Source organism: Microcaecilia unicolor, chromosome 6 (assembly GCF_901765095.1).
Source record: "Microcaecilia unicolor chromosome 6, aMicUni1.1, whole genome shotgun sequence".
NCBI lineage: Eukaryota > Metazoa > Chordata > Amphibia > Gymnophiona > Siphonopidae > Microcaecilia > Microcaecilia unicolor.
In genome coordinates this window covers 3737974-3753611 of record NC_044036.1, presented here as the reverse complement: position 1 = coordinate 3753611, position 15638 = coordinate 3737974, and the positions used below count along the sequence as shown (strand labels likewise).

Genomic DNA, 15638 nt, shown 5'->3' with positions numbered 1-15638 from the left:
TCCCGGGCGACTGTTGGCTTTCCACCCCCATTCTAGTTTAAAAGCTGCTCTATCTCCTTTTGAAATGTTAGTGCCAGCAGTCTGGTTCCATCCTGATTAAGCTTCGCAGAGATTCACTGTTGGTTTGAAGTGCTCTGTTTGGATTATAGTTACTTGTTAAATTATTGTAACACATTGGAGATTTTCTTTCTCCTATAATGTGTTGTTTTGCTTTAAGCTCACTTGTTGACATAGCTACATAAGAACTGGTGAATTAAGCAAACGCTGAGGTTTTTTTCTCCACTGTGGTCTTTTAACTATGTGGATAATGAAAGGATACGTATTACCTTATTGGCTATCATAACAGAAACAATTTGCATTTGATTTACATTACCTAAAATTACTAAATCACTTGTCTCACTCCCAGGCAGAGACCGATTGTTTCGGCACCATTATCAGTTCTCAGTGACAAAATCCAAAATCCTTTGTTCCATTAATTCCATCGTACATATCTGAGTCCTCTCATGTCATTAAGATCTTGCAGAACATAAACAGAAATGGGGAAATTCTGCTTGTCACAGTGGACATTGAATCTCTATACACCAACATCCAACTTCCCACAGTTAGAAGCCCACAGGAAAATTATTGTTGTTTTCAGGGCAATTATTATAAATCAAGTGTACTTTGATGGGACCCACTATGACCCCATCAATTGCCAATTTATACATTGCTGACTTTGAAAGAAGTTTTTAGAAGCACCTGAATAGCTATATAGATGATATGTTCATCATTTGCTGAGGTAGTGAGAATGAAGTTATCTGCTTCCTCTTATGGCTAAATGAGATTGATTCCACCTTTCTTAGATATTTTGATTATGTATGAGAGAGAGAGATTTAGCACAAGTCTATGTAGAAAATACAAATATAAGACATTACATTGTACAAGTTGACACAGTCCTTGAAAAAGATTTAGCCAGCAGATTTGAAGAAAGAGGATATCCGTCAAGACACATAAAAGAGGGGAAGGGTAGAAAGGAGTTCCTTTGTTTGTTTATTTGTATACATTAGTTGCTTTTATACATATGTAAACCGTTCTGTTTTGCAGTTGCAGTAAGATACGGTATATAAATCGACATAAATAAACAAGACAAATAGAAAAACTTGGTTAAATTCTAAATGCAAATCACAGACTACAGATAACAAATTGGGGTGCACTTTTTTTTAAAGATCACATGAGATTGTGCAAATATTGCGGAAACACTGGCATATTGTCCAGGGAATTCCTCTTGTTTTCCAACAAAGAACTGATGGTGGCTTACAAGAGACATAAAAACTGAAAGATGTGTTACCACTAATTAGAGCAATAGCAGAACTAAGACAAGTGGACATTTTCCCTGTGGCCAGTACTCAATGTGTGGAGTTAATAAGACTTTGAAACATTTGACCACTGGTGTGAACTATGAACTGAGGCATTTTTCCAACTGTAGAACTCAAGGAGTAAGATGTTGTAAGTTGGAAAGACTTTAAAAAGACAGCTGAAATCTAGGATTATAGAATTTGTTTTTTTATGTGATTTTTACATATGTACTTCTTTTATGAGTGTAAATCCAAATCAATTGATTTTTTGAAGCTCACTCTATGTATAATCAACCAATGGTTGTGTGCTAACAGGCTTAAATTGAATATGAAGAAAACCCCAGATTATGTCAACTAGTTATTTTTTTTCCAGAATCATTTTGTGAAAAAAGTCAGTTCTTTAGGAGTAATGTTAGCTCAAGCCTTAACCATGCAAGAGCATGTTTGTAAAATAATTACTACTATATTTGACAAATTGAAAGAATTATTAACACCTGACAACTTTCAAAAAGTAATTCAAAATGCAATGGTTCCCCATTTCGATTATGGAACAAAACTAATGACCCTGCTCAACATCATGGGAATTAGTGGGGCAGCCTGGTTTAATGGGTTTTTTAAAGACTAGGTCTAACCAGTTTTCAGCCACAAGGTTCTCCAGTATCACCTAGACTATTTAATGTTATGATGGCTCCACTTGGCAAGAAATTCGAAAAAATGGGATTTAATCCATTTATATTTATTTATTTGTTGCATTTGTAACCCACGTTTTCCCACCTATTTGCAGACTCAATGTGGCTTAGAATAACACATCGTGGCAAGCACTATTCAAGAGTAGATAATTGGTTCCATACAAAAAACCAAGTGTAGCATATATGCTGATGATGTCAGTATTTATGTGCCTTATGATAACAGTATCACAGAGATATTGGAACACTGACTGCAAAGTACACGTGTTTGCTTACACAATAGCGTGTCAGCAGATCCATGTAAATGCCTCATGCCCCTATGTGAACACAGTGTGGAAATAACATGTAGCATGCTATTCTGTAAGTATGGACATATCTTCAGTAGTGTGTGCTTTACAGGTCACTTTTCACTGACCAGGGTCTGGGCCGGGCACACACAAGCTCATAATTTGAAGAAGACTCCAAGTTCCCTATGTATCTCTCCAGTCTAGGCACGAGCATTCATGTCAGCTCTGTGTGGTGTAGAACTACTACTACTACTACTATTAAACATTTCTATAGCACTACTAGACTTACGCAGCGCTGTACAAATTAACATGAAAAGACAGTCCCTGCTCAACAGAGCTTACAATCTAAATTGGACAGACGAACAGACAGCTAGGTGTGGGGAAATTGCAGTGATAGGGGTGATAAGTGAGGGTGTTGAGTAAGAGAGTCATGGTGTAGACTCACTTAAGCCTCCAGCTTTGAATGTAACCACAGAAAGGCGGTATCTCAAATCCCATCCCCTGTCCCTCTCTCCCTACTGTTCTGTAATGCAAATGAAGCAACTGCCAGTCATCCCTTTATCGAGTTGCTCTTTAAATGTCTAAGTCCCTTATGCATGAATTTTCACTGGCATTGTGCAGATAATGTTCTTAAACATTTTTCTCTAATTACTCTGAATAGTGCCAGGGCTAAGAGGGTTTTTCACTTACCTGTGTGGATTGTAGCAATATTCAGGCTCTGTCCCCATAGTTAAGTGGTTCACATTCAAACAGAAGAAATGCTGATTTGTATGGTATGAGGGCTGAATATTGCACTGTATGTGTTGCTAATATCATCGCCCGCTGTGTGTATAGTCAGAACTGCTTCCTTTGTGTCCAAAGCAGCTCTGCAAATAGGTGACAGCATGAATCCCTGTAACTGAAAAAAAATTATTTTATTTTTATTACATTTGTACCCTGCGCTTTCCCACTCATGGCAGGCTCAATGCGGCTTACATGGGGCAATGGAGGGTTAAGTGACTTGCCCAGAGTCACAAGGAGCTGCCTGTGCCTGAAGTGGGAATCCAACTCAGTTCCTCAGGACCAAAGTCCACCACCCTAACCACTAGGCCACTCCTCCGTTACAAAATAAAATACAAGGTAATTATTTAAATGATGGGAATTAACAGTCTCCCTGATAGTCATGGGAAAATTAGCAATGTTGGGTATGGGTATGAACGTGAAATAGTTAGTGCATTGATTCTGCATCTCAGGGTAAGTAAAACCTGTTAGTCTCTTTATTGCAACTCCCTCTCCCGTCAACAGAGTCCATCTGACCATACAGATACGGCTGTACCTAAGCAACATAATCTGTTTCTTCACTTTCAGAGAACTCAGTAACATGCTCTTTCCTTTTCTCACAGCAGTGTGAGCGCCTCTCAGGGAGTCGGCAAGGGTGAAGCGGGAGAATGTCTGCGTTTGCACCAAGCTGTGGTCCGGAACATCAATGAAATGTGCAGGATTGTAAACCAGGTGAGTCGTGTAGCGCAGATTCCAAGAGTAATGGTTTGTCACTTCCACTATTCTGATGTCAAAACTGTTAGTAATGGCTCTGTAAATCCTCATGTCAATGGATTTGTTTGTCTGGCCAGCCTGTACAAGCTCCTCTCCCTTCTCTGCATTTGTGAATAGTTTTTCCTTTCCTGCATGTGCTAATCAGTGTTTGTATCTCTCTATTGGTTGGCCAGTGTTTGAGTGATTAGTAGGACTCAGGAATTTCCTGGTTTTCTGTGAAAGTTGTGCCTTTGAAATCTTCCTTAGGAACCTGTGGCACATCTGGTGAGCGCGACAGGGTTCCCTTGTCCTTCTGATAAACATGGTACATGACTCCTTTGACATACTTCTCTGTTTTCCAGCGTTTACTGCTTCAGGACTTACATGATAGTCATGTGTGTAATACGCTTCTGGTGGCAGAGAGCGAGGAGGACATTTGGAAGACTGAGACTCCCTATACATCCTATCGACAACGCATGGCTCCCAGTGATGGTACTGGCTTGCATTTGCAAAGAGGTGTTATCTTTCCAGCTTAGAAGATAAGATCAAAACCTCACATGTCCATGAATTAACCACAGAATTGAGCGATGAAAACTGCATGCTCTGTTACTTTGAACCTGAAACGCTTCATATTATTATCATAGCCCTGTTGAAATATTCTTCTCAAATGAATGCAATTACTCTGTAACTCAAATCTTTTTTAAATGTAGGGGATAATTTTATAAATTTTATAAAATTTATAAATGTTAAGTAGTTGTACCTGCTATTGCACAAATGTAAAATAAGCATGGGGAACGTTTGGACAGAGCATAGACAGAGTTGAGAAACATTCGTGTAATTTTGCAGCAACTTTCGAGCAGGTAAACATGTGCATGGGTGCATTTAGCTGCCCTTCTTGCAGCTTTTCAAACTGTTTTATAAAAAAAAATACATAGGCACCTACCTGAAATCCCTACTGAGATGACAACACTCATCCTCCTATTGTTAGTTCTTTCAAAATTCGTCATTGCCAGTAATTCATAATCATTTATGGCCAACAAAAGCAGACAAGCTATTCTGCCATTATATCTCAATATGTCACATCCCACCTATCTTAAAAGTCTAAGCAGGCATTTCTTCATCGTCCACATTCTTTGTTTTTCCATTTTCACCCCTTACACCCCCTCCCTCATCCCTTCTACCCTTTTTAACCTAATCTCTTATTTCTCAGGCCCAAGGGTCAACCAGATTATCATCTCCATTGCATTCATTTCATCCTACTGCTCTGTCTGCTTGGAAGTTTTCTTATCGTGTACTCTACAGATAGTTGCCAGATCTCTTTGTGGAATATCATGTTTCTAAAACATTAATCATATCTTTTTGATTAAATATACTCTCCTTAATGCACTTGGCCGTTGCTATATGCTCAACATCTGCTTCTCTTTCCTTGAACCCACAAGTTTGCATCTTGAAGCAATTGAACATTGTAAAGTTATCTTCTTTTTCTTTTCCTTATCCATATCTGCTGCCAAACTTGATAAATATAGTTCATGGACAAGTTCAAGTCTCATCTCCCCAAATTTCCCATATATTTGCTTGCCAAATCCGTCACCTGTCTGAGCTGATAATTTGATGAGGGAAAATTCTGGATTGCCAGTTGGTTTCATTATGAAATAAATACAGTTTGTCGGATTATTTGGAATGCAAAAGGAAATGTTTCATTCTTAAATGATAAATAATTTGGCTTCTATTTTATTCAATTTTGTTGACAGTCATTGGCTTGGACCCAACCCCTGGTGAATACCCAGCGGACTGAACCTAGTCAAACTTCGCTCTCCTCACCGCGGAAACAGTCACCCAGGCGATTAATAGGTTCTCCAACTCTCACTGTAAATTGGATACCTGCCTCAGCTACCTAATAAAATCCGCCCCCCACCGCTTCATAGCAGACCTTACATCCCACTTAAACTACATGCTTCAACAAGGTCTCTTCCCTAAGGAAAATGGCAACATTCTACTCACCCCAATAACAAAAGATCCCAAGAAAAAATCAAATGAAATCACTAACTACCGCCCAGTAGCATCAATCCCACTGGTGGTCAAACTGATGGAAAGCATGGTAACCAAACAACTTACTGATTATATAAACAAATTCACAATATTACATGAATCACAATCAGGATTTTGCCCCCTCCATAGCACTGAAACAGTACTAATTACCCTCCTAGCCAAATTCAAGCAGGAAATAGCAACAGGCAAAAGCATACTTCTCCAATTTGACATGTCCAGTGCGTTCGACATGGTAAAAAAACATAAAATACTACTAAGGGGCTCATTTTCAAAGCACTTAGCCTTACAAAGTTCCATAGTAACCTATGGAACTTTGTAAGGCTAAGTGCTTTGAAAATACGCCTCTCTAAGACTCCTTGATTACTTCGGGATTGGCAGGCACATTCTTAGTTGGATCAAGGGTTTCCTAACCACTAGAACGTATCAAGTGAAATCAAGCTCAAACATATCACAACCGTGGAAAGCAGAATGCGGAGTACCTCAAGGAACACCACTATCACCGATCCTTTTCAAACTAATGATGACCCCACTAGCCAAATCCTTATCCAACCAAGGCCTTAACCCTTTCATCTATGCAGATGATGTCACAATATACATTCCTTACAAACGTGATCTGACAGAAATCACCAACGAAATCAAGCTCAACTTGAATATCATGGACTCATGAGCAAACACGTTTCAACTAAAACTCAACACAGAAAAAACACACTGTCTCATCCCAATACAATACGAACAAACCCACAAACATAAACACCCCACATTATACCCTCCCTATCTCAGACAGCCTGAAAATTCTCGGCGTTACAATCGACCATAACCTCACACTAGAGAACAGAGTGAAATCTACAACAAAGAAAATGTTCCACTCAATGTGGAAACTCAAATGCGTGAAACCATTCTTCCCGAGGGAAACATTTTGCAACCTGATACAAACAATGGTACTAAGCCATGTAGACTACTGCAATGGAATTTATGCAGGATGCAAAGAACAAATTATAAAGAAACCTCAGACCGCTCAAAACACGACAGCCAGGCTTATATTTGGAAATATGCAATTCGAAAGCGCCAAACCCCTCCAAGAAAAACTGCACTGGCTCCCAATCAAAGAACGTATTGCTTTCAAAATCTGCACCCTGGTTCATAAAATTATCTACGGCGAAGCACTGGGATACATGACAGACCTCATAGACCTACCAACCAGAAACACAACAGGATCAACACGAACATACCTAAATATCCACTACCCAAGCTGCAAAGGCTTCAAATACAAATCAACCCTAAGCATCCAGCTTTTCCTACATAAGCATACAAATATGGAACGCATTACCAAAAGCCGTGAAAACAACTTATGATCACCTAAACTTCCGGAAATCATTAAAAACTAACCTGTTCAAAAAGGCATACCCTACCGACCCAACTTAAATACCTGTACCCTACAACACAACAAAACCAAAGCTCGTAATGGACATATAATAACTCTTCCTCTCTGCGATTCTCTTCCTCTCTACAATTCCCTAATGTGTCTGTACACACGAACCTTATTCTATCACAACATTACTGTATTTGTTCAACCGGAATTGGCAAACGCCTTTACAGTACTATGTAAGCCACATTGAGCCTGCAAATAGGTGGGAAAATGTGGGATATAAATGTAACAAATAAAATAAATAAAAATACAGTATCCTATAAGTTATATGGAGCCCAGCTTTTTAGCAAGGACATCCAGATTGGAATATGTGCAGTTCCCCTGTATTTTACAGAGGCTTTTCTTATATCTTTGGAACCTTGGACCAGATTTTATGAATGAGACATATACTTTGAAGTTTGACGGGATAAGATAAACCCCAATAACTGGTGAGAAAGCAAACAGGACTACACACCAGGAATCAGAACAGGGGGTTAGATTTTAAGTAAAAGAGGCTAGCTGCTTATTTTGACTTAAAGGACAGCTGGGGAAAAGGTAGGGACTGTGTAGGTCTTTCTTTCAACTGATACTATATCCTACAACTGAAGTATGCCTGGGAAACATGTCAGCAAAGCAGTTGCCCCTGTTACAGCTTCTGCCTCTCTCCAGACAGAGGCATGTTCATACCCAAAACAGGAGAAAGTAGAACTCAAAAATACCAAGGTTGTCAAATCCATGACCACTAGGAAGTGAAGGTAGTTCCTCAGTTCCCCAGGACCAAAGTCCACCACCCTAACCACTAGGCCATTCCTCCTCCTCATCCATCAACAATTGATACAGATAATGAATTCCCTTGGAGTGACGAGCAAACACTGGCGACTCTGTACCAGCAGGAAAATATGGGTTATGATGTAATGTGATGTATGGAGTTGTTGCTGCAGAGGACCACCTATGAATCATAGAGATCCCCCGCCCTTACTGTAATTAGCACATTTGTCTAAACAACTGTTAACATCAAACCAAATATCACTTGATTTTGTTGTTCATAATGATCTTACTTTGAGCTCCTTTAGGGAGATCGTGTCCAGGTTTTACCAAGTAGTAAGAGTAGGCGTCAGCCACCAGAGCCCGTTAAGTGATTAACAAAGTCTTTTTCTTCGGATAAATTATCACTAGCTTTCCATGTTCCTTCAGTGAATATTTTCAGGGTTGCTGGATAGAGAAAAAGGAAAGGAATGTTCTTTGTTTGCAATGATCAGAAAGCAGAGAGAATCGCCGCCTGTGTTCCGCCAATGCTGCAGAATAATCTTGAAAAAGTAATACTTTCTCTCCTTCATAGATCAAACCGTCCTGCTGTTTTTTGTAGAGTTGGAACAGTTCCATTTTGTAAGCAAAATTTAATATGAGTGCCACTACCACCCGAGGCCTTTCTGGACCCTCCATCTTGCACCCTACTTGCTGCGCTGACTCCAAAACTAGCGGACCTCGGGCCTTGAGGGTGGGAAATCGTTCCATCAGCAAGGATTCAAGGCAACTCGGAAGGCTTGCATCGGAGATGTGCTCAGGAATTGCCAGAATTCTGATGCTTCTTCTCTAGCGATTCTTGAGGTCAACAGTCTTGCTACTGCAAGATGTCCCTGTCAACAATTTGTAACAAATGACATACAGATTGTAATATTGTAATTAAAACACAACCCACAACTTGGTAACATTGAAGCACTATTGTATTTACTAACAAGATAAACCACATTGAACCGAAACCTAGTTTTTGAATAATTGTGGGATACAATAGTGAATAAACAAATAATTAAATAATAAACCCAAATAAAGTGAGTTGAAATAATCCCAAACTGACAAAACCATTGTCTGTAAAACGGAGCGAAAGTTAACATCAGAAAGCAGCTTCTTCAAAGGAATAACATAACCAATCAGAAAAACAAGTGACTAGGAACATAATACGAGGCCTGAAACATCTTAACACGATACAATAGACAAAGACATTGTGTCTTATAGCTTTCTCCACTATAGCAGTGACCCTCAACATACTGCTTTTGCCCAACTCATCCCTGTTATCCAATCCTCCTATCCTCCCCCCCCCCCCCACAGATCTTCACCTGTGATTTAAAAGATAACTTTAAGTCTAAGATAATTCCAAGATACTTACATTCTGCTAAAATCTCAATACTGTTATCACCCATCTTATTTGACAGAGGAAATGTGATAGGAGTAAGTTTACATGATAAAAACAATACTTGAATTTTACTAATGTTAAGTTTTAACCTGTTGGTTAACATCCATAATCTAAGCATCTGTAGACACATTGAGAGAAAGGGTAAGGTATCATCTACAGTATTCTTCACTGGAAAATATAATTGAATATCATCTGCATACAATCGGTACTGAACACCCAAACAAGATAAAACTCAACAAATAGGTGCTAAGTATATATTTATTTATTTGTTACATTTGTATTCCACATTTCCCACCTATTTATAGGCTCAATGTGGCTTACATAGTACCGGAGAGACATTTGCAGACTCCGATGTAAACAAATACAAACTGATATTGTGGTAAGATAAAGTTCATGTGGCACAGCCACATTAGGGAATCGTACAACGGAAGAGTTGTGTTATGTCCATTACATACTTTCGTTTTCTTGTGTTGCAGAGATCTGGCATTTATGTTGGGTTGGTAGGGTATGCCTTTTTAAACAGGTTAGTTTTTAGTTTTTTCCGGAAGTTTAGGTGGTTTTACGTAGTTTTCAAGGCTTTTGGTAATGTGTTCCACAGTTGTGTGCTTATGTAGGACAAACTGAATGCGTAAGTTGATTTGTATTTGAGTCCTTTGCAGCTTAGGCAGTGGAGATTTAGGTACGTTTGTGTTGATTCGGATGTGTTTCTAGTTGGTAGGTCGATCAAGTCTGTCATGTATCCCGGGGCTTCCCCGTAGATAATTTTGTGAACCAGAGTGCAGATTTTGAAAGCAATGCGTTTTTTGATTGGGAGCCAGTGTAGTTTTTCGCGGAGGGGTTTTGTGATTTTGAATCGCGTTTTTCCGAAGATAAGCCTGGCTGCCGTGTTTTGAGTGGTCTGAAATTTCATTAATGTTTGTTCTTTGCATCCCGCATAAATTCCATTGCAGTAGTCTACATGGCTTAGTACCATTGATTGTATCAGGTTGCGAAATGTTTCCCTCGGGAACAATTGTTTCACACGCTTGAGTTTCCACATTGAGTGGAACATTTTCTTTGTTGTGGAGGTCGCTTGGCTCTCTAGTGTTAGATTGCAGTCCAGTGTATCGCCGAGAATTTTCAGGCTGTCTGAGATAGGGAGGGTATAATCTGGGGTGTTGATAATTGTAGGATAAGGGAGTGTTTTTTTTTTTGTTGAGTTTTAGTTGAAATGCATTAGCCCAAGAGTCCATGATGATCAAGCTGATCTTGATTTTGTTGGTGATTTCTGCCATTCTAGATTTGTAAGGAATGTATATTGTGACATAGTCTGCATAGATGAAGGGGTTAAGGCCTTGTTTGGATAAAGACTTGGCTAGTGGGGGGTCATCATTAGGTTGAAGAGGATCGGTGATAACGGTGATCCTTGTGGTACTCCGCAATCTGCTTTCCACGGTGATGATATGTTTGAGTTTGATTTTACTTCATATGTCCTTGTGGTTAGGAAACCCTTGATCCAGTTGTTTCCACCAATCTCGAACTTATCTAGTAATCTTATTAATATATTGTGGTTTACCATGTCGAATGCACTGGACATGTCGAATTGGAGGAGGAGGATGTTTTTGCCTATTGCTATTTCCTTCTTGAATTTGGCTAGGAGAGTGAGTAGTACTGTTTCAGTGCTGTGGAGGGGGCGAAAACCTGACTGTGATTCGTGTAATATTCAGAATTGTTTATATAGTCTGTAATATTGAGAATTTGTTTATATAGTCTGTAGGTTGTTTGGCTATCATGCTTTCCATCAGTTTGACTGACAGCGGGATGGATGCTACTGGACGGTAGTTAGTGATTTCGTTTGTTTTTTTCTTGGTGTCTTTTGGTATCAGGGTGAGTAGGATATTGCCATTTTCCTTAGGGAAGAGACCTTGCTGTACAGCATGTAATTTAGGTGGGATGTGAGGCCTACTATGGTCAGGGGCGGATTTCATTAGGTAGGTGGGGCAGGTATCTAGTTTACAGTGAGTGTTGGAGAACCTGCTGATCGCCGTGCAATTGTATCGATGGTGATGAGGGCACAATTTAACCAGGTTCGGTCAGCCGGGTATTCTTCAGTGGTTGGGTCCAGCTCATTAAGGAAGTTTTCGATGTCAGTGTTGTCCTGAGGTAGTGTGTTACGTAGGTTTACAATTTTTTCATTGAAATACTTAGCAAATTTATCTGCAGATGGGATGTCTGTATTCGATGTAGTGACCAGGTTGGTGTCTAGGAGTTTGTTCACGAGTTGGTATAATTTCTTTGTGTCTTTGTAATCTGTCCCTATTTTAGTTTTATAGTATGACTTTTTTGGTCTGTCTTATGGCGTATTTGTACTTTCTTTGTGATTGTTTCCATGTGTTGAGTGTGTGTTCATCTTTTGTTTTTGTCAATGCTTGTTCGAATTTTCTGGATTGTTTTTAGCTTTTTCAGTTCATCGTTGAACCATAGTGTCGAGTTATGTTTACGTGAAGATCTTGTTTTTAAGGGTGCTATTTCATCTAGTATGCATTTGCATGTTTTATCCCATTCCATTAGGTAGTATACGGAGTCTGTTTGTGCTGTCCATTCATTGTTATATATCTGTTGCCAGAATGTTTTCGTGTCTACTTGACCTCTTGTTCTGTAGGATGTGTATTCTTGTATTTGGTGTAGACCCTTCTTCCGCCAGTGTAGGGATCAGTTTAGTTTGTAATGATCAGTCCAGGGTGTTTCTGTCCATTTAATATCTGTTATTATTAAGTTCTGGTCTGTTGAAAGTTTGTGTGAGATGAGATCAAGTGTGTGCCCTTTGACGTGGGTTGCTTGCATTTGTGGCCATTTCAGATCCCATAATTGGAGGAATTCCTTACATTCTCTTGCGTTGATTGAGTTTGGGTCTTCTAAGTGAAGGTTGATGTCTCCTATTACTAGTACATTGGAGTTGGTTACACATATGTTTGAAATGAAGTCCATGAAGTTAAGTCTGGCCTTCGTTCCAATTACCTGAAGGTCTGTAAAACAGGACACAATTCAAATGATCGCGAAGGGTTTTGTTGTGGATTCTGATTGTGGCCATTTCAAGTTGAAGTGTCATGGACTTGGCAGTGGTTTTGGTGGTAAAGTGGGATGGATAGATTAGTGGTATGCCTCCGCCTCTCTTTTCCTTTCTGGTCCAGTGTGTGATTTTGTATCCTGGGGGGCACAGGTCTAGGATTATGGGGTCCTTTTGGTCATGGATCCAGGTTTCATTGATGAAGGGTCAAGGTCTTCTGCCATGATCCAGTCTGGTAGTATTGCTGCTGTGCTTACTGCGGATCTGGCGTTGATGTAGCCCACTTGGATTGTTTGGAATGGGTCTTCTACGTTTGGTGTTGTGTGGACTTTTATTAGTTGTCATTTCTTTGTTGAGGTGAGTTTGTTTGGACCCTTCTTTGCATTCTGTGGTGGTTGTCCGCATGTTGGTGGTCTTCCTTTGTTTAAGTTGTTGTCAGTTTGTTGAGGTGTGGTGTATCTGATCAATCGTTGATGATTGTATAGTATGTGTATAATGTTACTTTCTGCAAGAGGGGTGGTTAGTATTAAGTGGGTCAGTGTTAAGGAGTAGATTATTAGGAGTAGTTTGAAGGTATTCATTTTTGTTTCTATTCACTGTGGGCTACTAATAAGACCATGTTCTGATGACTGGATGCGTGATGAGACTTTGTTCTTTGGAGTGGGGTCTGGTGTTCTGGTCTTGTGTGTTGTTTCAGCTTGCCTTTCAAGCTGTTGAGGTCAGTGCTGGATCAGGTTTCAGTGATAGGTTAATGAACAGAAGAGATGGGGAGAAGAGTGGTTCTGAGTCAGGGTCCTCCTTTAATCGGTCTCTTAGCAACTAATTGCTTCCCTCCCTCCTTGCTCCTATTTCTGATTTTGGCTGGGGCAGAGGGGAGGGGGGAACTTCAGAGCACCTTCAAGGTAATTAGCAGGGAGGTGTCACACATGCAGCACAGAGAGCTCAAGTTGGAAGATTCTTACTTCAGAGCACCTTCAAGGTAATTAGCAGGGAGGTGTCATATATGCCACACAAGGAATTCAAGTTGGAAGATTCCTTCTCACTCTGATATCCTGCTTCAAAGTTTCTGATCAATTCTGCAACAGTCACTTTAAGCTAATTTCATTTCTTAATCTTTCTTATGCTTGCTTAAAATGTTGAAGTGTTCACAGATTTGCCAATACAAAAACAGTTTCTCCTTCTGACTTCTCTGGCTATCTTTGGTTACCAACAAGTCGACCCAGGGGGTGGGGTTGCTCTTGGTCAGGGCAAGGTACTTGAAAGATAATAGGAAGGTACTTGACTCAATTGCTCTTTGGAATGTGGTCATCGAGGAATGCCAGCACTTAAACACTGGTTTTAAACTTCCACAAATTTCTACTTCTTTCACAAAAAACAGCTCTTCTAATAAATGCAGTTAAACAGTACCAAACATTGCTTTTCTTAGCTAAAAGCTCGCCTGTTAAACTATTAAACAGAGTAGCTGATAATGCCGAACGTTAGGGCACCCCAGTTGCAATGGATGTCCAATCTGAATTTTTATTTCCCATTTAAACATGAAAACAATGACCAGTGAGAAAAGAAGAAAATCAATTCCAGATGGTCCCTCATTTCCCCAAAACCTGTAGCCTATTTAATAATATCTCATGATGGATAGTACCAGAAGCAGCTGAGACATCAAGAAATGCCATTAGATGTTCTTGGCCTCGATCAAAACGTTCCCTTGTAGAATCCAAAACAGAGACTAGCAAAATTCTTATTGAGTATTTGGGACTACAGCCATAGGCGGTCGGTGGCCCAACTGTTTGGGGAGGCTAAAGGGGGCCGGGTTAGGGGTGGGGCCAGGGGTGGAGCTTAAATCCATAATTGTCTGATAACACAAAGAAAAAATAAATAAATAAAAGTCACAATTAATACCTTTTATTAAATTTAGATATTACATATGTATCATATGTCAAAGAATAAAGTGGTTGCTCAAAGCATATTCTAAACACAATCACTCAACTGCAAAACACTATGCACAACTTAGTGCAAAAACACACTCAGAACCTTACTATAGCATAAATATTACACTGGGCAGAACCTAATACACCAATATACCACCCATACGGAAAATGCAGACCGTCAACAATATGAAACAAGGGATCATAATATCACAATTCTCATGTAGAGCCACAAAACATCCTAATTCATGTTTAATGTGGGATAAAATGCCATAAATAAGTAAATAAATATAAACTTTTAATGTTGAGCACCTGATTCTCAAAGTGGACATATTCCAAACACTATAATGAAAATAAAATGATTTTTTTCTACCTTTGTTGTCTGGTGACTTTGTTTTTCTGATCATGCTGGCCCAGTATCCGATTCTGCTGCTATCTGACCTCTTAACTTCGTTTCCAGGGCTTCCTTTCCATTTATTTCTTTACTTTCTGCCTTTCTTCTTCATTTCTTGTCCTACATCCGTAAGTAAAAGCTGGGTCCTCTGCAGACTTGACTGTTCAGTGGATCTAGCTTCTGCCTATTTTCTTCATCCATGTGCAGTTTTTCTCTCTTCCTTTTCCCTCATCTCCTTCCTCACTCCTTCCTCCCCTCCATCCATGTCCAGCATTTCTTCTCTCTCCCTTCCCTCTCCTCCATCAATGTCCAGCAACTCTCCTCTCCCCTGCCCCCCCTCCAGCCATCCACACCCACTCATTCTCTTCGCTCCCCAGCCCCCCCTCCAGCCATCCATACCCACCCATTGATTCTCTCCTCTCCCCTGCCCCCCCTCCAGCCATCCACACCCACCCACCCACCCATTGATTCTCTCCTCTCCTCTCTGTTCCTGGGCAGATTTTCTAACAGGAGCTGCTCATCCAATCAGAGAGCTCTATTTGAATGCAGATTAACATACAGACACTCTAATGGGAATTTTTAGTTAAAAACACTAGCTAAACCCTTCGTTTTTGGATCAAATTTCACATTTTTGATCAGAGCCATGCCCTAACATTAAGGCTGTAAACCTTTCCAACAATTTTTACCCATACGTATGCAAATGAGAACCTCCTAAAAACTGACTAATTTGCATATGGCTTGAGCAAATTTGAGTAGATAGCATACCAATCCCACTTACTAGCACCTAAATTCTGCAATTAGATTTAATGCAA

The 15638-nt window shown here is 39.8% G+C and overlaps 1 protein-coding gene across 6 annotated transcripts in view; it reads left to right on the top strand.

Moving 5' to 3' along the window:
• SZT2 (SZT2 subunit of KICSTOR complex) overlaps positions 1-15638 on the top strand; it is a 484798-nt gene that overhangs the window by 266368 nt on the left and 202792 nt on the right. For all 6 annotated transcript variants that reach the window (XM_030207429.1, XM_030207428.1, XM_030207430.1 and 3 more), the window contains exons 40-41: positions 3690-3798; positions 4182-4311. In XM_030207429.1, coding sequence (XP_030063289.1) covers positions 3690-3798; positions 4182-4311 — 239 coding nt within the window. The remainder of the gene's footprint in view (positions 1-3689; positions 3799-4181; positions 4312-15638) is intronic.